The sequence below is a fragment of the Triplophysa rosa genome, linkage group LG2, assembly GCF_024868665.1.
Source record: "Triplophysa rosa linkage group LG2, Trosa_1v2, whole genome shotgun sequence".
NCBI classification, from domain to species: Eukaryota; Metazoa; Chordata; class Actinopteri; order Cypriniformes; family Nemacheilidae; genus Triplophysa; species Triplophysa rosa.
The window spans coordinates 15,276,740-15,299,068 of record NC_079891.1 but is presented as its reverse complement, the minus strand read 5'-3'; the positions used below and the strand labels follow the sequence as shown (position 1 = coordinate 15,299,068).

General features: G+C 39.8%; 1 protein-coding gene across 1 annotated transcript in view; it reads left to right on the top strand.

Annotated features, from left to right (window-relative positions):
- Window positions 1-22,329, top strand: part of tmem8b (transmembrane protein 8B) — a 196,050-nt gene that overhangs the window by 136,429 nt on the left and 37,292 nt on the right. The window contains exon 6 of the mRNA XM_057353725.1: window positions 21,915-22,294. Within this exon, the coding sequence (XP_057209708.1) occupies window positions 21,915-22,294 (380 nt within the window). The remainder of the gene's footprint in view (window positions 1-21,914; window positions 22,295-22,329) is intronic.

Here is a 22,329-nt window from a genome sequence, read left to right as displayed (position 1 = left end):
CACACCGATGCAGGGTCGTTGGCTGAAAACTGGTTCTTCAGCTTTTCAGAGTAGCTTCTCTTAGCTGCTCTTATCTCCTTTGTCAGTGTGTTTTTGGCCTGATTATACAAGACTTTGTCCCCACTTCTGTAAGCATCTTCTTTGGCCTGACGAAGCTGTCTCAGTTTCATTGTAAACCATGGTTTGTCATTGTTGTATGTTAAGCGAGTCCTGGTGGGAATACACATGTCCTCACAGAAGCTGATGTAGGATGTCACTGTGTCAGTTAACTCATCCAGATCAGTGGCTGCAGCTTCAAAGACACTCCAATCCGTGCAGTCGAAACAGGCTTGTAAGGCCCGCTCTGTTTCGCTGCTCCATCTCTTTGCTGTTCTTGCTACAGGCTTGGCAGATTTAAGCTTCTGTCTGTAGGTCGGAAGAAGATGAACCAGGCAATGATCAGAGAGACCCAGAGCTGCTCTGGGAACAGAGTGGTATGCATCCCGTATTGTGGTGTAACAGTGATCCAGAATGTTGCTGTCTCTGGTGGGGCATGTGATATGCTGCCTGTATTTTGGCAGCTCACGGGAGAGGTTTGCTCTGTTAAAGTCCCCAATAATAATAATAAGAGAATCCGGGTGTTGCTGCTCCGTGTCAGTGATGTAATCCGCCAGCTGTTGCAGCGCCGCGCTCGCACAAGCATGTGGAGGAATGTAAACATTCACGAGAATAAATGAGGAAAACTCGCGTGGCGAATAAAAAGGTTTGCAGTTGATAGAGAACGCTTCTAAGTACGAAAAGCACATCTTCTTCAGTGTTGTTATATCTCTGCACCAACCTTCGTTTATATAAAAACATAATCCACCACCACGTGTCTTCCCTGTTGACTCGGCAATGCGATCCGCTCTGAACAGCTGAAAACCCGGCAGATGTAACGCGCTGTCCGGTATGGTGTCATTGAGCCATGTTTCTGTGAAACACAGCGCAGCGGAGTTGGAAAAATCTTTGTTTGTCCTGGTGAGTAAGAGTATTTCGTCCGTTTTGTTGGTAAGGGAGCGGACATTCGCCAGGTGTATACTCGGCAGCGGGGTCCTAAATCCGCGTCGTCGGAGTCTGACGAGTGCACCCGCTCGCTTTCCCCGCTTGCGTCTTTTAGAGCATTTGTATAGAGCTGCCGCTCCTCCGAGTAAAATGTCTAGTAAGACGTCTGAACTTTCAAAATTAGGAAAAAGATTGACAGAAGGGCATTGCTTAATGTTAAGCAATTCGTCCCTGGAAAAAGTGATTAAAGAAGAGTAGCTCAAAACAGGAAAAACAAACAAAAATACATAAGTACTAGAGCGCTCCAAACCGAGGCAGCCATCCACGGCGCCATCTTGATGTTCACGTCAATGATGATTATGATGATGATGATTAATTGTCTGTTTTAGAGCTTTAACTTTTAATTCTCATACATTTTTTATTCAGCTTTGAAACGACCATATTGTTCTGAATATAAAGACTATGTTCTTTTTCTTGGAAATACATAGGAAAAAATTGTGTCATCATACTTAAAGGAGTCATTCGCCGGAAGTATGTGTTTTTCTTTATCTTTTGTGTGTTATAAGTTGCCCATGCATGTATTAGACACGTGAAATTACAAAAATTTAAGTGTCGGAACAAAAGATGTATTTTATCTAGAAGCGAATTCTCACCCAGACCTGCCTGAAACGCCTTGTGTAACCACACCCCCACAACTTGACGTCAGCTCGTGAAGTGATTTGACTAAAACCTCCCAAATCTACTCGCAAGTCAAGTGGGCGGTCTTGTAACTCTCATTGTACCTCTGCCGGAGCAGACATGTCGTGGAGACGCTGTGTGTTCCGTTGCCAAAAGAAAGCCTCTTTGTTTTCTCTGCCAAAAGATGAGTCAACAAAACACGAATGGTTACATTTTATTTTCAACACTGTTCCAGAGAAGTACAATGAAAAAGTGCTAGTTTGTGCAGAGCATTTTAATGACAATTGCTTCACTAATCTGGGAGCGATCAAGACCGGCCATGCATTGCAGCTTCTGTTAAAAAGTGGGGAAATTCCATCGGTTAAAACTCTGCGAGGACAGTCTGGCGCTTCAGATTCACAGCCTGTAAGTATATTTTCATTTAAAAGACTTTGTTACGGACTAAGACATAAGACACCTACACATAAAAGGTAAAATAATAAAAGTATGTTTTTAAATTTTGTTATAATTCGTTATGATTTCATTACACTGACGATAAATCTTTATAACGTTGTATATAAAAGGTAACACAGTTAGCTATAGTTTTAAACTATTTAAAGTAGTTTTTTAATAAAAACTTAACAATCCTTAACATCCTGCTTGAGTCGCGCTGGCAAAGTTAATGTATCGGCATGATCTTCATTCTCCGGATCAGATTTGGGCTTGAATTGATAGGGAAGTATCGATGCCATTTTATCACCTGTCATTAGCTTTGAAACCTGATGTTCCGAATATGGTAAGAGGCGTTACATTTCCGTCACACGCGAAGACCAGTCGCACGTATGTGTGGAGCGCTGACTAGCCAATAGGAACAGGAGAATGTCCCGGGAGGCGTGACGAAAAAAATACACACAGTAGAGGTTCGAATCCCACCTTGGCCACAAATATCAAATGAGCTTGTGATCATTTTTCTTATCTCTATGCACTCAATGCATTAAAAAAGTAACATTGTGCACAAGACTATAAGTAATCTTGTAAAAACTACTTGTGTATGATGTCCAAAATGTAAAGGAAATTTATTCTGAATAAACTATTACATTATAATAGGGGTTAGTTATTATTGTTTATTTTCTATAACATATTTGAATGTGAATAAATGAAATGATTGAATGGATGAACATTCTGATCATGTTTTAGAAACATAAGTCATCTTTATTTGTAAAGATCCATTCACTTTATTTTGGACTCATTTGTAAATGGTTTTTAAAAAGAAATATGTACAAAAAACAAAGAAAATGTGTTTTTTATTAACAATATTAAGGAATGCAATAGAATATTAGGTGATCATGGTTCCCTGTCTTCCTGTGCCAAATTTGTAGTACTTTTTACATTTTTATTTTGATAAGTAATTAAAAAATGATCATTATCCATTCATTGTGGTCTAGAACAAAAAACTCTCTCAGTTTTGAGCTGCGTTGGGAGAATGGGCAGTGATAGTGTTCTCAGCATCTGAATTACTTGTTTAACTGTTTTTGTGTATTTGGAACGGCACTACAATGCTCTGTTCCCTTCCATGCCTACATGAACACATTGAAATAAAGGAAATAAATAAATACTACAAGTGTAACAATATGTTTATTTATATATAATGTACATACATACACAAAATCTTGCACAAGAATGGAGACTGCTGAAAGTCTCTCCATGACATTTCTTCAGTCATTCCCTGAGCCTGATACAGGAAAAACACTTTAGCAGGACAGTAAATGTATTTGCCTGCCACTCCAGGGAAACCAGTGTGAATATGAGGACTGTTCGGTCCTTGTTTCAGTGGCTGGTGGCAGAATCTGCAGAGACGACCAGTAGGATGCTCCACTACTGACTTCTTCTTGCTTCTCTCCTCAATCACCCTCTTCCTCTCTGCCCCTCTCTGTTTTGAGGCCTCCAGTTCACGCTGAGAGAAGGAAGTGCTTGCAAAATCTTCAAAAGACATTCTGGGATTTGTCAAGCCTTCTGCTGAGTATTTGTCAAATACTTTCTTGGAGCAGAAGTACTTAACATCACCAGCCTGATAAAATAAATGTACTGAGGAGCCATCACCCAGGTAATGAGACTTTAGCTGGCCACAAGCTTAACAAGATCTAGTTAGCGTTTTTTTGGAAATGCTGCTGTTGTTGTTGTTGTTGTTGATGCCGTACTGCCTGCTGCATCTCTACAATGTCCTTTACCATCTTCTCAAGCATTGCCTTGTCCAGGGGGACAGCCTCAGGAACGCTCTTTGCTGGTGGATTAAATGGGGCAGGTGGCAGTGTTTTCACTGGAGCACTAATGGTTTGCTTCCTGAGTGAAGACGCTGCCATAACTGCTGTGTCTCAAGAAGCTTTTCTGGGCTGGTGTTGAGAGAGGCGTTTGTGTTCTTCTTTTTAGCAAGGTGTTTTATGTACCTGCTTATGTGCTGCTTTGTGGTTGGGTGTAGAAGGCTGTTGGGGTCAGTGCAGGCACTCTGTACCATAGCAGCATATTCTGCATCCACCTTTTTAAGGAGATCCTTGCTCCCATGGTGCTTGGCCAGCAAACCATCAATGGCATTTCTCATTGGCTCTGGCCATCTGTTATGGTCCAACACAAAGACTCCTCGACCTCTTGTCTTAATAGGTCCAGTGCGGGCTGCACGAGGAGAAGCAGCAATAGGCAGAGGCGTTGTGCTCGGCAGTTCTAAAGGAGATTCACAAAATGACAAAATTACTGAAAGTATTAGGGTCTTTTTGTGCATACTGTATATGAGGCAGACAGGTTACACACATGAATGCCTGTGTCAATAATGTAATTACCTCCATCCGAAAGAAATTCCTCAGACCTTTGTTCCTTCACTGTCACAGGACTTGAAGTAGAAAATGGTTGAAATAAGACAGTCTGTGGGGTGGCCTCTGGTTCTGCAGCAAGAGGGGTCTCAGCAGAAGAGGGATCATCTGAGCATTCCTGAAATTGAGCAAAATTCGTGTAATAAGTTTCTGAATTATAATGCGAGTCTGAAGACTTAAGTAACGATGCTGAAAATGAAACTTTGACATAACAAGAATAAATTACATTTTATTTGTGTGTGTGTGCGTGTGTATGTGTGTGTGTGTATGGGTAGTTTACAAATAATCCATGCATGTCCTACTCCTATGGTGTGACATAGCAAGATTTAGAAAACATAATACATATTAATCGGACACATACACACTTATTTGTCAACTACTCATATGTATGAGATAGATAGATAGATAGATAGATAGATAGATAGATAGATAGATAGATAGATAGATAGATAGATAGATAGATAGATAGATAGATAGATAGATAGATAGATAGATAGATAGATAGATAGATAGATAGATAGATAGATAGATAGATAGATAGATTGGTAACGTTACTGATTAATATTACTTTTTAAAAAAAACAAGGTTTTAAAAATCATGGATATTTTGTGGTAACCATCGTTTTACCACAGTAAGCATGTTTTTAAAACTGTAGTAAAGCCATGGTCTGTTTTCATTAGGGTATGTTTGCAAGTATGGAAATAGATCAATAGACAGATAACGTTAGACAGATAACGTAAGATAGATCGCTAGATTACATAATAAGTATCATAAACTTTATTGCAAACTTTCATTTGATTAATAAGTATCATATACTGTATTGCAACCTTTCTCACCTTACAAAATTTAACCATGTTTTCAATTTTAACTGTAGTAAAACCATGGTCAATTTTCGGAAGGGTCAACATTTCATTTGATTAACTTACATATTAAGAGATCGAGGAAGAAAGAAATAAACTTTCAACTTTACAAGCAAAAACATTCCAATAAAATATAACAGCATTACCTGCTTGGTTCATCAGTTTATTGTCATGGTTCTGCTTCTTTTAGTCTTAGATTTCCTGGTCCTGTAGCAGAGCCATGACAAAGCCTTTGGTTATGTGTGGAGGGAAACATATTATTGTCCTTTTGACAATAATATGCGTTCTCTCCAGTGTCTCCTCATGTTCCTCTCGTTTCCTTGTGATCTTTCCCTGAGTGTTTGATTACCCACACCTGCCTCCTGTCGTTATCCCTCGTTTGTCTTCCCTATAAATGCCCTCATGTTTCTTTGTCCTGTGCTCGTGTATTGTATGTGTATCGTGCCTGTCAGTGTTCCTGTGATCCTGTTTTGCTGTTTAAAGAACCCAGTCCAGTATTAGTAAGCGTTTAGTTTAGTTTGTCAAGTTATGTTTAGTTAAGTGTTATGTTAGTTTAGTCCAGTCCAGTTCAGTTTTTCCTGTCAAAGTTGGTGTATTATTTATTCTGTTACTGTCGGTTTTTCCCCCATTGTGGGGTTTTTGTTTTGTAAGAATAAAGATCGTGTTAACCCCTTCATCCACTGCCTGCCTGCGCTTGGGTTCTTCTCTCCATGCTCCATTCGTGACAGAATACACGAGCCATCACTGAACCCAGCGGGCAGCACCATGAACAATACACCCACCGAACGATGGTCTTGCACCTCCAACCCGGTGTGGTGGGAGGCAATAGCCTCCCAGTCACACGCTGGAAGAGGACCATTCCCCGCCCAGCGTCAGCGTCCCTTGCTGGACTACGCCCGGGAGGTCGAAGCCAGGAAAGGTTCCGTCCCCGAGGTGTTGGTCCGGGCCTACCTGGTGGCCGGGATGGACGACCCTCCACCTTTTCCGGAGCGAGAGGAATGGTGTATCAGCCGTTCCCACAGTTAGTGGAACGGCTGCAGCTTCGAGAGGAGTCAGTCAAGGACTCCTTCCCCAGCTGCCATCTGACCTCCTCTCGCCCCGGTCTGGTTTCCATCCCGGAGGGCAGCATGGTGGGTACCCTCACCCTGGGGGACTCTGCGCTTTCCTCCGCCAACTCCGCAGCCCTTGGTCCTCCTGCGACCCTCCGCGGCAAGCGGGGAAGGAGGGCGTCCGGGGAAGTGTCTACGGACTCCTCCGGGGCGGAGCTAGCCACGCCCTCCACCGCTACCTCGCAACCGACCACAGGCCCTGCGGTTCGGTTGAAGAAAAAGAGGCAGCGGAGGGGGGCACGGACTCCTGCACAGCCTGAGTCCAGTCCAGCATCCAGTCCGGTGATCCAGCCGGCGTCCAGTCTGGTGTCCAGTCCGGTGCAGCCGGTATCCAGTCCGGTGCAGCCGGCATCCAGTCCGGTGATCCAGCCGGCGTCAAGCCCTGTCCAGCCGGCCTTCCAGCCGGCCTTCAGTCCGGCAGCCAAGCCGGTGCCTGGGAAACTCCCAGGGTCAAAGACTGCCTCCCCCAGGACTCCCCCTAAGTCCCCCAGGACTCCGCGCCCTCGAGCGCAGCCGGGGACTGGGACTATTCCCCCCAACCCTTTTGGACTGCTCCCTATGGGCCCTTGTTCGGCCCCACCCCCCCTCCCATGTTTGTTGTTTTTGTTGGCTCACCCTAGTCCTGTTGTTGTTTTGTCGTGTCTACCATTGATTTTGTTTTGTCTGTTTTTGTCATTGTCTCAGTCGGTCCTGTCTCGTCCGTCTACCCCTTGGTGAGCACCTGGAGGTGCTCATTAAAGGGGGGGCTTCTGTCATGGTTCTGCTTCTTTTAGTCTTAGATTTCCTGGTCCTGTAGCAGAGCCATGACAAAGCCTTTGGTTATGTGTTGAGGGAAACATATTACACTGCGTTCCAAATTATTATGCAAATTGGATTTAAGTGTCGTAAACATTTAATTTTATATTGTTCAATTAAACTTATGGATGGTATTGTGTCTCAGTGCTCTTTGGATCACTGAAATCAATCTCAGACACCTGTGATAAGTAGTTTGCCAGGTGAGCCCAATTAAAGGAAAACTACTTAAGAAGGACGTTCCACATTATTAAGCAGGCCACAGGTTTCAAGCAATATGGGAAAGAAAAAGGATCTGTCTGCTGCCGAAAAGCGTCAAATAGTGCAATGTCTTGGACAAGGTATGAAAACATTAGATATTTCACGAAAACTTAAGCGAGATCATCGTACTGTGAAGACATTTGTGGCTGATTCAGAGCACAGAAGGGTTCGTGCAGATAAAGGCAGAATGAGGAAGGTTTCTTCCAGACAAATTCATCGGATTAAGAGAGCAGCTGCAAAAATGCCATTGCAAAGCAGCAAACAGGTATTTGAAGCTGCTGGTGCCTCGGGAGTCCCGAAAACCTCAAGGTGTAGGATCCTCCAGATGCTTGCAGTTGTGCATAAACCTACTATTCGGCCACCCCTAACCAATGCTCACAAGCAGAAACGGTTGCAGTGGGCCCACACATACATGAAGACTAATTTTCAAACAGTCTTGTTTACTGATGAGTGCCGTGCAACCCTGGATGGTCCAGATGGATGGAGTAGTGGATGGTTGGTGGATGGCCACCATGTCCCAACAAGGCTGCGACGTCAGCAAGGAGGTGGCGGAGTCATGTTTTGGGCTGGAATCATGGGGAGACAGCTGGTGGGCCCCTTTAGGGTCCCTGAAGGTGTGAAAATGAACTCTGCAAGGTATGTAGAGTTTCTGACTGAGCACTTTCTTCCATGGTACAAAAAGAAGAACCATGCCTTCCGTAGCAAAATCATCTTCATGCATGACAATGCACCATCTCATGCTGCAAAGAATACCTCTGTGTCATTGGCTGCTATGGGCATAAAAGGAGAGAAACTCATGGTGTGGCCACCATCCTCCCCTGACCTCAACCCTATTGAGAACCTTTGGAGCATCCTCAAGCGAAAGATCTATGATGGTGGGAGGCAGTTAGCATCAAAACAGCAGCTCTGGGAGGCTATTCTGACATCCTGCAAAGAAATTCAATCAGAAACTATCCAAAAACTCACAAGTTCAATGGATGCAAGAATTGTGAAGGTGATATCAAAGAAGGGGTCCTATGTTAACATGTAACTTGCCCTGTTAGGATGTTTTTGATTGAAATAGCTTTTGATTTCAGTAAATATGACCTCCTAATGCTGCAAATTCAACAAATGACCATTTTCAGTTTTTTACAACCTATGAAATGTTTTCAAACTCTGTTGTGCATAATAATTTGGAACAGTGCATTTTGAGTTTTTCATTTTTTAAATAAATACTGTTGTCAGTGGGAGGTTTGTTCAATAAAATTCCAAATGTACCCTAACTGTTGATTACTTGAAAATTATACTGACTGTCATTTGCATCGACAAATTAGGAAAACCAGAGAAAGATATCATTTGCATAATAATTTGGAACCCAGTGTATTGTCCTTTTGACAATAATATGCGTTCTCTCTAGTGTCTCGTCATTGGCCCCGTTCCTCTCGTTTCCTTGTGATCTTTCCCTGAGTGTTTGATTACCCACACCTGTCCCCTGTCGTTATCCCTGGTTTGTCTTCCCTATAAATGCCCTCATGTTTCTTTGTCCTGTGCTCGTGTATTATATGTGTATCGTGCCTGTCAGTGTTCCTGTGATCCTGTTTTGCTGTTTAAAGAACCCAGTCCAGTATTAGTAAGTGTTTAGTTTAGTTTGTCAAGTTATGTTTAGTTAAGTGTTATGTTAGTTTAGTCCAGTCCAGTTCAGTTTTTCCTGTCAAAGTTGGTGTATTATTTATTCTGTTACTGTCGGTTTTTCCCCCATTGTGGGGTTTTTGTTTTGTAAGAATAAAGATCATGTTAACCCCTTCATCCACTGCCTGCCTGCGCTTGGGTTCTTCTCTCCACGCTCCATTCGTGACATTTATTGCATTTATTTTTTAAGTAAAAAATCTCTCTCTGATCGTATTCTCCGATTGTAAAATGGGTCTCCCCTCCTCCACACAGTGAATGACTGACAGATGACTGTTCGACACTTAAATGCCCCGCCACGGAAGAGGAGAAACAGCGCCATGAAATTTATGTGTGGCCAAAAATATATAGCATCCGTAGTGTTAAGCACTACCATAGAGAATGAATGGGAAAAGTTAAGGGAAGTTAAGCTTAACCATTTTCTGCTTCCGCAATTAGGATTAGTGAACTGGCCAATCATAGCACACCTCGCTTTTTAGCGCGATGCGCTTTGTAAAATATCCTCGCGTTTCAGAGAGGCGGGGCTAAGAAGAGATACAAACATGCACGGTATGTGGAAAATACAGCATTTTTTGACCTTAAATTGTGTATACACACTGTAATACATCTAAAGCAAACAATAATATGGTTTTAGCCGCATAAAATGACCCCTTTAAGGTTTAGGCTTTTACCTGTCAATAATACAACCGCCAAATAAGCAAATTGACACCACCATTAAAATTAGAGATGCACCGATTGCAATTTTCTTTGCCGATTCCGATTTCCGATTTTATTACAAGTGAAACCTGCCGATTCCGATTTTCTATCCACAAACTATAATTGACAGTATACTGTATATAAAACCATATTAACTTTTCTTCAATACACATTTTTTTTATTTTCATTGAATAAATGATTGAACATTACAATTTCCCCAAATTTCCCTAAATGCAGTTCTCCAAGCTGCATTAAATTACAGAATCTTCTCTTTCCCAAACAACTCTTAAATTGAATAACTCTGTGACTGAAAAGAAGTACAAATAATAAAATATAACTAAACATGTCACTTAATTTACCTTTTTCATTTTTGTACTCATCTCACAAAAGTCTAAGATAACAATAAAATACATCAACTTTATTCTGTCTGTTTCCATTTATGAAAATAACATTGCTTTATTTCATTTTTTTCTGAAATGTAAAATAAATTGTCTTTATCTTGTGTCTGTAGTATTAAAAGAAGTGGGTTGATTTTTGCTGCAACTTCAATAAAAAAGTAAAAAATCTTATGAGTGAATTCTACTCTAAAGATGTATATGTATTTACATTTATGCATTTGGCAGACGCTTTTATCCAAAGCGACTTACATTGCATTATCCTATACATTTATACATAGGTATGTGCAATCCCCTGGGATCCTACCCAAAACCTTGCGTTATTAACGCAATGCTCTTTCCACTGAGCTACAGGAAAGCTTATTTGCAGTTTTTTTGTGTTAGTAAAGAACTCAATCACATAAATTGGTTGATTTATTCATTTTTTTAATATTTTGGATTTTTAAAAACAAGTAGAAGTCGTGTTGTATGTCATTTTACCTAGGTGAAATGACCACAGTTTTAATGTAAGACAAGGAATCAGGTTGAATGGAATTTACATTTGTTTTACACAGCGTGAACGACTTCAACATGAGTTTAGCATGTCAGAGTTTAGCATGATGCTAATAGCATCACTGTTGGCATACATACCCCATGTAGACGGAGCAGCGAGAGATGAACTACAGTGCACCTTTTTGTCTGTACAGTACATGATGCGTGTGCACGCGCGTGCAGTCAGCGGATATGAGAGATGCGCGTCAGTCGTCACCGGTCGGGCCGATCATACGAAAAACCGTCCGATTCTCTGGCCGGTCAATCGGTGCACCTCTAATTAAAGTGCTATCAGTCATAGAAAAGCTTCTAGTCTGGTTTTTTCTCACTTGCAAGACTACAATAAAAGTTTACTTCTATGTTAATGAGATTTTGGTAGACTGGTTTTCACATTGTACTGCAGGTTATTTTTATGGTATATGCATTAGTTTTTTTATAGAGTGATTGTGTTGTGGTGGTACATTTTACATGTATTACCATGCTTTAGTTACAATATATATAATAAAATATGCAATATGCAGATGCAGTACAGCTCCCCCTAGTGTCTTCTATAGAGATGTGCAATAATTGCGATGATCTGAAACCATCGCGATGAGGTCAAGCAATCGCGATGAGACGGTTATTTAATAATCGTGACAGCCCTAATGTGTACTTTTTAGTGGAGTACACTTTTGTCGCAGTACTTACGTGGTCGTTTAGGAGTCTATAAGAAGAATAGACACATACTCTGTGTTTAAAAAGAGCGTTTGAATAGCTGTATGTGCAATTGAAACCCGTCTGTTTTGCACGTCTCTCTAGCAGTTAAAATAGTAATAATAACGTTTCATGTTATTTTTATAAATAACCTTGCTATACACTGTAATCTGCTGAATGCCACTTTGGTGAATTAAAGTCCCAATTTCCTGAAAATCTGTACATTGTTCCATTGTCCCCCTAATGTGAATACATATGTAAACTATACATAGGTTATATATATATATATATATATATATATATATATGTCCCTGTACCCCCACTTTGTGGCATGCACAACATTTACACCTGTTGTTAGTGATTTTACAAAATTGTTAGTGATTTTTTAGTGGTAAGAGCATTGCGTTAACAACGCAAAGTTGTGGGTTCGATCCCAGGGATTGCATTTGCCTATGTATAAATGTATAGGATAAAGCAATGTAAGTCGCTTTGGATAAAAGCGTCTGCCAAATGCGTAAATGTAAAATAGTTGTTTTTTGTGTTCTATTCTACGAAAGTGTCATGTTAATGTGTAATTCTTGTAAAATAGTATATTGTAAATTTGCTGAGTTTCATTCTTATAAAAACTTTTAATATATAATATCTTTTAATGAGTGGATTCTTGCGTGTGGGTGGATGGGGGGCACCTCTGGGGCTGTTGCCCAGGGGCACCATGAGGTCTTAATACGCCTCTGCCTACAGGGGTCCGTAGGGAGCAGTTAAGCAGGTCTTATGGTGTGACAATGACACAGACACGGTTTCCATTTTGTGGATCAAATAATTACTGCAAAAAAATGGAATGTGCATGTGTGACCTATGTGTACAAAGTAAACACTTACAAAAACTTGGCAGTACGTTTACTATAGCCACATACTATTCTGATGATGAAATTTGCACCATGTGCACTGTACGCTGATCCTCACAAATGCCTACAAAGTAAAGCATACTTTAAGCTTAACTTATCCGTCGGCCACACTTTAAGAAAAAAGGGAAAAAACAAAATGAAAATGATAAACTGCAACCAGTGTAAATTCGCAGTTTTACAGAGAATCAGAAGTGTCTTGCATTTAGTCATGTTTTAGTCCTGCAATGTACTGTAGTTTATTGTAGTAATTTTGGGTGTTTGTTTTGACATCCCTCCTCCTATTTTTTTTCTAAAATCTTTGTGGTCTATGATTTATATCGTAACTGTGGAAACTGCTTCTCTTTTGCCATGTTTTGACATAAACTATCTTGGAATACTAAGTATAAACACTTAGGTACGGGCGGCGGTTAATACCTTAGTTGCAACACTCTACACTCACAAAGAAATGACTTCCCTTAGGGATTTCCCCCTCAAGAAAACCCTCATTTAAGGGTTTTCATGCAACCGGGCACCCAAACAGAAGATATGGGTGAAGGGTCTTTATACTTTCAAGTACAGTAAATCCTTATTTTATGCTAAGGAATGAATAGCACTCATCTAGAAGCACCGACACCAGTAGAAGCCTTGTTCTGCTCTCTTAAACCTTTCCCTTCCCAGAGAACAGTTACCATAGCAATACAGCAGGAGTTGCTTCACCTCCTTTACTCGACCTCTGTCTCAACAGAGGGTCTCGACCACCCCTGATCTTTGAAGAGAGACATTTGCATAATTTCCACTGTAGTACAGTCATGTGCTGCTTACCTCCTGTCCTTCCACCCAGAGTTCTCAGCTGCATTGCATAGCCTCATGACTTGGGGTGTGATTTGCATTGGCAGAAGTCTGGGGGAGGAATTTATTTGAGGAACGTGCACGTACCACCCACATCTCATCTGTCCACTCCCCTTATTCATCTCCTCACACCACTGTGGGAGTAATGAAAATCTCAGCTTGTGCGCAACTGTAAGATCTGATGTTTTCCTCTTTTTTTTTTCAAATCAGCATTGTTTGAATACTTTTATTTTGCTTTGCTTTGGAGTTTCACATTAATCAAACCCGGTGGCCATAGCAGCCAATCACTAACAGGATTTTCCATGGTATATAAATAGGATGTATATATAGATTGGCTGATTTCAAAGATGGATGGATAGATTGTAGCCCACCAACCTGCTAATATATTGCCGTCATATTGCCTTCTTAATCTCAATGACATATTGGCTCTTTTCACATTGCATTTAAATCAATACTGGGTCCAGCACACTTTCATTAGAACGCACAGGATAATGCACACCATGCTTTATTGGTGCCCCATGTGGTATGAGACTTGCAGTGGAAGGAAATGAGAAACAATAACATAGTGAACCGCAGTGCCTGAAATGACCATTCTCTCCTGTGCTTTCACCATCATAGATAATAATAGGTTCCTTCAGTAACTCAACGTGAAGGAGGGTCCGACGCACTCTCACTCTGCCTACAGCACCACAGCGATGCTTTCTTTCTTTCTTTGCAGTTTTTTTTTATTGCTACACAAAGCTTTTGAACTTTTATATTTCATGACTGACTGTTGACGTATACTGTTCCACAGATGAAAAGCGTAGCCACGATCCTTGAAGTTACAATGAAGTATTCATGGTAGATTTAATTGCGTACGGTCTAATAAACAAAAAATACCTCATTAATTGAGCACCCCGTCTTTGCCTTGAGCTCCAAAAATTCACCACATGAAAAAGAAACATTCGTTAGCGGAGGTGAGCATAATGTATTCAATGTTGAATAACAGTTGAGACTCATTCCCTCTCCAGGCATTCCATCTCCTCTAATTTGTGGAACATTTGATCATACATATTAGCAATGCCATTAAAGCGTGGCTTTGTTAAACCGATGCAGCATTAGCTCGGAGCGCTAGTCAAAAAGTGAAACTTTGATCCAACTCAGAAAGGCAATCTCAAACTACTAGAAGGCAGCTTTTTCATTTACATAACCAGATGCTGGGTTCATCAAACGGTCAAAGTGACGTTTTTAACTTGCGAACAGAGCCATGGACAGAAGTTGTGAGTAATGTTAAGCATTGGCATTACAAAGATATGTTTTCTGATTTGGTTAAAATTCTGACGTTGAGTGAAAAATGTACAAACATTCACTGACAACCACATCAGTCTGTTTTTGCTGCTTGACTCTGTCATGTCTATCAAAACACTTTTTCAATGCTGTGAAAGTCGAGCATGTTACATCTCAAGAGAGACTTATTAGAGACGAGTGGTCTTTTTTCAACTTATATTGAATATCCAATGGGAGGCAGGAAACGTTTTCCATAGTGTTTGCGAAAGGTAGCTCTGAACGCTCTGAAGCGCCCCTTGACAAACACATCACAGAGCTTTTAAATCTTGTATGTTCTTGAAGAGCTCTTGCGAAAGGGATACTAAAACACAGCTGTGACAGTTCATATGTGTGGGCTATGTTCGTTGTGAGTAGCACAAATCTTGCTAGCACAGACTGCAATAAACATTCCATCACCTTAAAAACAAACTGCCCTTTGACACCACATTTTAATTTTCAGATTTTGTATAATTTAAACATGTCTTTAAAACAGAAATAATTAAATCGAAATTTAATTACACCAAAAGTATTTTAGGTGGAATGCATTTTATATGTAGCGTTATCCCATAAATAATCTACACTTTTATTGGATAAAATTGGATAATTTTCACGGAATCGCCAGGAACCACAGACGAGGTAGAATTTCCAAAATAACACAAGTCCAAAAGAAACACGTAAACACAGGTAATCCCAATTTCCAAGAACACAGCACGCAAAACAATGTAAACAGTAGACAAGACAATGAACAATGGAAAGGGCAGAGTATATAAGCAGTCCAGTGATGAGGCTGATGACGGGCAGGTGCAATGATTACAAATGAGGGAGCGTGGAGGATGATGGGAAATAGAGTACGGGGGGAACAGAGGAGAAACAGGCAAAGGAAAAATCAGGAGGCAGACAGGACCGTGACAATAATTTAAATCTGTTGTTTTCCTAAAGCAACACCAATGATCACTGGATTATACTACATTTTTCATACGTGTAAGCATACAAAAAGTTATACTTTTTCCTGAGAAAACCTTCCCTGTGACACACTTTGATGTTGATAGGGACTTTCCAAGCGGATGGATGTTTGGTTGCTAGGTAACCACCACTTGACAAAGAAATCTTGACAATTTCCCCATTTATAACGTTCCACATCTGTATCTATATAAAAATAGGTTAGCGAATGTCAGTGATCACTGATGCAGCTCTCACGTGCCATTTATGTACCCTGACCTGTTAAAAGAAGGTTTCAGTGGCAGTGAAAGCATCGATGGCTAAACAGCTGCTGTTCAGAACACGTGATGACACATTCTCATGCCAAACCTGACAGCGTGTTCATGTGCTAGTCCTTAATGATGGCCTCCACTCACTAATTGTGATATTTTGCCCATCATTGCTTTTGTCAGTAAGAACTATAATGACATTTCATGACAAAAGTGAAGTAATTACAGAGAAGCAAAAAGGCTTGATTTGATCAGACGGGAAAGCCTGGTAAACATTGCAGGATTTGCGCACTAATCGAGTCTTGGCCAGGCCAGATTTCAGTTTCAGTATTCAATGTCACTATTAAACAGGGCATTTACAACTTTGGCCCCTGACATTTGTCCCCAACTAATGTGCATGTTTGCACTTAATGACCACTAACAGAATATGTGATGGGAATGAAATTGCAAAGTGACTTTTTTCAATGAACTGTAATAACACAACTAATGTCAAGCCTTTCCAATAAGAACATTAAGTACTGTATAAAATATCCATTTAATATTACATTCCTAATGCAGTACACACTGTATATGCCTTGGTATACTGATATACTGTATATAGTGGAAATATACAATCATTCAATAGTTCTGACCTAGATTTTTGTAGATTCAGGTTATGATGCATTGATAATGATTAGCAATTCTGCTTTGATGCTACATAAAAATTGGGTCACCAGAAAGCATCCATGTATAGAAGCTCTGCATAGACTGACATTTAATTACAATTATCCTACTTAACCATGGTAATTGTCACGGTGCTCAGGGTGAGACACGGAGACAAGGACAGAGGACCCAAGTGCAGACAGCGGGTAAGGGGTTAACAAGACAGACATTAATAATAACTACAAAAACAAAGACCCACGTGGGGGTAACACACCAAACACAAGGGTATAAAACATGACTAGACTAACTACACTTAAACAAGACTAAAGTTAAACATTTAACATATAACTAAACTAACAAGAACTCACCAAACAGGACACACACGCAACAGTACAATGGCACGACACAAGACAGAGAACACAGGGGCATTAAATAAATAAAGGGACAAATCAAAGGGGAACAGGTGTGGGGCATGAACTAATAAACAACCAATAACGAGAGATACAAAAGGGCGGGAACACAGACAAGGACCGGAGAGTGTCTCGAAGACCAAAAGGGTCAAAAATGACTCTCTCCACACATAACAAGGGATCCTGCCGTGATTCTGCCACAAGATCAAGAAAGACATGACAAGATGAGGCAGAATCACGACAGTAATATTGATCCTGTTGTAAGCATGGTGAGCTACTCCTGTGCTGTTTTTAGATTTCCTGTTGCTTAAAAGGATAGTTCACCCCAAAATAAAAAAACTGTCATCATTTACTCACCTTTGAGTTGTTCCAAATCTGTATAAATTTCTTTGTTCTGATGAACACAGAGAAATATACTGTGTTTGGAAGAATGCTTATAACCAAACAGTTCTTAGACCCCGTTGACTAACATGGAAGGAAAAAAAACTTTTTTTTGAAGAATAATGGACAGCAAACACTTCTGGGGCACGTTTGACTACCATTATCATTTTTCCTACTATGGTAGTCAATAGGGTCCAAGAACTGTTTGGTTACAAACATTCGTCCAAATGTCTTTCTCTGTGTTCAATCAAACAAAGAAATGTATACAGGTTTGTACCACCTAGAGAATGAGTAATTCATGACAGAATTTTCATTTTTGGGTGAACTGTTCCTTTAATCCAAAATCCAGCCACAATTGTTGAAAGCATTTTCTCATCCCTGGTTCAAGGGTTGGCCATACAATCAGCCACTTTTGTCAATTCTAGTAGTTTGTTTTGTAACGTTCAGTGTTTTATTGAAAAATCCAACAGTTTTGCATCTTATTACTGCTGAAACTTTGGGTGGATTCAGTTTAATTTGCCCACTTTCTCATTTATTTCAATGTCAAAAATTGGCTCGTTCTGCCTGAAATAACGCTACCTGGTGGGGAATATTCTTTTTGTGAAGGTGCAAACAATTATGTTCTATTGAAACACCATTTCACTGACTGAAAGTGTCATTAAAATGAGCAAAGTCTAAGTGCTCAATCAAATGAAACACTAATCACCATAATGGTGTCTTCAAACAAAATAAATATTTTCAATAAAACAACAGCAACGTTAAAAGCACTAAGCCTCTAATAATTCTGAATAACAAATCACCTATACAGTGTGATGATGAGTAAATGTGGCATCAATGTTTAAGAGCTTTCAAGCACCCTTTTGTGAGACATTACAACATTTAATTGTTTATGTGTGTACATGCATTATTTAGTTAGATGCACAGCATGTTATTCATGGAGTTAACCATTTTATTAGAATTTTTAGGTCTCTTTTTTTTATTAAATAACATTTTTCTCCCAGAAATTTCAGTTGGATTGACTATAAAAATTCACCCTTACTTTGGAAATAAATGAAGGCAAATGAAAACCAAGAATACTCGCATTAAAGTGTTAGAGACTTATGTAATACATTCGGAAACAGAGCTGTGTAAATAAAGTGACACAACATTTTATTAATAGTTTTATTAATTTCCACCTGTTTACTGCTTTTGTAATAGTAAGCGTATGAGAAAAAAATATCTTTATAAAAATCCTGAGACCTCATCACTGAATGTTCAAAGCCCGGAGATAATCAAGAAACAATGACATGAGATGTGGAGGATTTCCTTGTTGTCCTCATCAGTACCTATTAGATATCTCAATTCTGCTGCATTGGCAAATTTATATTTAATCAAAGTGTGATTCATAATGCCTTCTAATTCGCAAAGTACCATGTCACAACAAAGACTGCAATTAAAAGATGTTAAGAACAATTACGACCTCAATTTTCTGTGTATTGGGAGACAGAGATTTCGTAATGCGAAGAATTACTCACAATTCAAATAAACACTAAATCTTCACAAGGCTTCGTAGATTTTCTTGTCTGGTGTGAAATATCAGATAGACATATGCTCTCCTCCAGGACCGTAGCAAGCCTTGTGGAAGGGGTGTTTCTTTTTCTCAAAAAGTGGACCTTTTTGTCCACGTTCGTCATCGTTTCACGTGCGTTTCCGAAAAATGCACTTAACAGGACTGCACGTTGCAGTGCTTTAAGTACTACTTACAAGTCGCTATCCGTTTGTCAGGTGCTGAAATGTTTTTGTAGCACGCGCTTGTTTTCGAAATGTTTAGGCTGATTATTTTCACCAGATGTGCATGTGGTAGGCCTAGATGAATATTGTTTAATGTTGCTTAACATATTTTTTGTGCAACGTGTAATACTTTTTCTATGTGTAGATAGGACTTATCTACTGTAATTGACCAATGTATTTAGCACATTCTAGGGAAAATATAAAAGTTTAAATCAAAAGTAAAAAAAAATGCTGTATGTGCTTGTTGAACCACATTTTATTACACTTTTGGGTGGTGTCAAGGTGGCAATTTCAAGTTAAGTTTTTATTAGGGCCTATGTATTATCTAGCTTTCTAGCTCCAAACAAAATGTTTATTGTACACATACCTTACCAGCACTTTATTGATAACAGGCACAAAGTGTGTTCATTATGAATATGAACCTTTCAATTAGAGAACGATAAAGGGAAGAGCTAATCAGTCCAATTTCTCTGCAAATCAGGCATTCGGTTTCTTAAGTATTGCGTTCTGCAGTTGTTGGAACATATCATAGGCAGTGTGTAATATATAAGGTTTGTAACAGCCTGAAAACCTTTAATCAAATCACATGGTTCCTCTAAATAATTAGAGGATAGTTCTCAATAGTCTCAAAGAAGAAATCATGGCTGCACTAAACAGCAGCAGGAGAAAGACATAGACACTGACAACCAGCAAGTAAGCATTTTGAACATTTCTCTTTTAAACACAACATTTTTACTTTGCATTAAATGTGGAGTAACTTTAATACAGCAATCCAGCGACAAACATGCATCCCTTGTTAGAACCAACAACTTGCCCATACTATATATATTTTTATTCTTTACTTTAATAACGTCATGAATTACGCTGGAAGAACCCAATTGCAGGCAGCCGTGGTGAGGTTTTAACAAAAAAGGGTTTATTTACAGATAACAAAACAAAAACCCACAATGGGGAGACAAAACACTATAACAAAGAGAGATTTCAAACGATAAACAAAAAACTTCCCACAAGGGGCAAAACGAGAACTACAAATCATAAACAAAACCAAACTTACAATACAGGCAAGGTAGGGCATGAAAACGAGAACTACACGAACGAACAGCATACAGGAAACAATGAACCGACACAGGACTAGGAATACACAGGGTTTATAAAGGGGAAAACAAACGAGGGATGATAACACAGGGAGGGTGACGGGCAGGTGACAGGGATCAAACACTAAGGAGAAGCTAACGAGGTAACGAGAGGGCGGACACCGGAGAGAACGCATATTATGTTGTGACAGACAATAATATGCTTCTCTCCACACATAACCAAAGGCTTTGTCGTGACTCTGCTACAGGACCAAGAAAAACATGACTAAATGAAGCAGAGCCATGACAAATAATGTATGTTCAGTCATTTAATTTTATTGTACTGTATTTTTATTAATTTAGTTTAGTAACTTAAAAGATTTAAACAAACAAAAAAACAAAATAAATAAAAACATAAGTCACATATAGGCGTTTAAGTTTAAGTGCAATTCTCCGGTTGTCCTGCAGGTGATCTCATAAATCTGTTTTCTTATGATGTACTTATTAGTGCGTTACGATTACTCCAGAGCACTCATAGATCTAAGATGATTTTCAAGTGCTACTTACGTTACTATGCTTTTGTAACAGACCGTAATATTAATATCACTCGTACGATCGTTTTTACGATCAATTTAGGCTTACGATGCTTTTGGGAAATGCAGCGCTGGGCAGTTTTATCATATGAATCCTCATGACTCCAGTATTACCTAAGGTTAGCCCTTTCATGGCCGTAGCCAGGGTTTGAAAATTAGTGAGGTCTGTGGTGGTCTAATGTTACCAATAAATGCTATAAATCATTCAACTTTAATAAATATAATAAATAATAAAGTTAACAAATGATAAACATATACCTATAAACAGGGCTTGATACTGTGGTAGTGGTTTTCCAAATAGACTAACTGCCCCTACTCTACCCTTTCCGAGCGGGTCTCGAACAGAATGGGAGACGAGCACTCTAACAAGGAGGCTAAGCATCTGTCGCTAGAGCAACCCTTGAAGTCGGGGAGTCAGGTTTACTTAAACAGCTTTTTCTCGCTGGTCTCTGTTGCATTTTCACTGTCCACAATTTTGGTTTTGGGAAATTATTTTATGTGACTAAAGTTAAATAAAAATGAAAATGTTCCCGTACGTTGTTGAAAAATAAATGCCTTTACGATGTGTGATGTGAAAATGTACAAGAGTTAGTTTGGCAAAAGGTGGATTCGAACTTGGTTGATAGCGTCAAAACCAAATTTACTTGTCACACATCTTCCTCACTGCACAACTGAAGCTGCTGGGGAAGTGATGTAATTTTTGCACTCACGTTTTTTGTGCTTCCGACGCCCATGATCCTAATTATTGGCAGTTGTTATTTAAAAGGACACATTTTCATTAAAAAAATTCCCATAAAAACTGACTTAAATTCTGGACCTTTGACAGTGAGGGGTGTGTCGTTCGAACCCCCCCTGGCTACGGGCCTTTCCTCCAACATTCCCTTGACCGTTTTGTGGTCCTACATATTGTAAGACACAACATACGCCTCACTTAGATCACTTCAGAATTCACAGATGCTTTTAGCAATCATTTGGCAATCTGTCATCTCCATGCAGACTTTTAAAGACATGCAAAGTATGTCTCTACTGAAAATGCTGATTAGATCTAAAAGGACGGCGAGATGACATGAAGATGCTTTTTGCCTTAGAGTAACCTGAGTGGATAGTTCAAGCTGTCAGCTCCAGTCCTGGGATTCGTCAAAGTTGAAGACATCTTTGTTTTATTTCTATAATACATCCCTTTCAACTAGTTTAAAGTTCCTCTGTAGGAAATGTGTGGTGTTTCAATTTTAAATACCTCCTTTGATCTTTTCTTTGCAGATTGTTCCAAGCCCACTATTACCAAAGGCTCCTCAGCCATGAACATGCCTCAGTCGTTTGGCACTGCGATGGGCTTCTCTCTGTCGGAAACTCTTCCTGCCGCCGGCCTGCCTAATTTGCCCCAGAACAATTCAGATCAAGGGACTTTACTGACTTCTGAAGACAGCATCACTTATTTAGCACCAACAGCTGATACAAATAAATGTTGGCCTATCAGACCAACACTGCGCAACGAGCTGGACACCTTTTCAGTTCATTTCTACATCTTCTTTGGACCCAACATCTCCATCCCTCCAGACAGGGCAGCCATATTTGCCATCAACCTGATGCCGGTGTTGGATAGCGGAGGTGTTCTGAACATGGAGCTTAAACTCAATGTGGTAAGTTTTAATGCCTTAAAACGTAAAAAATGTTG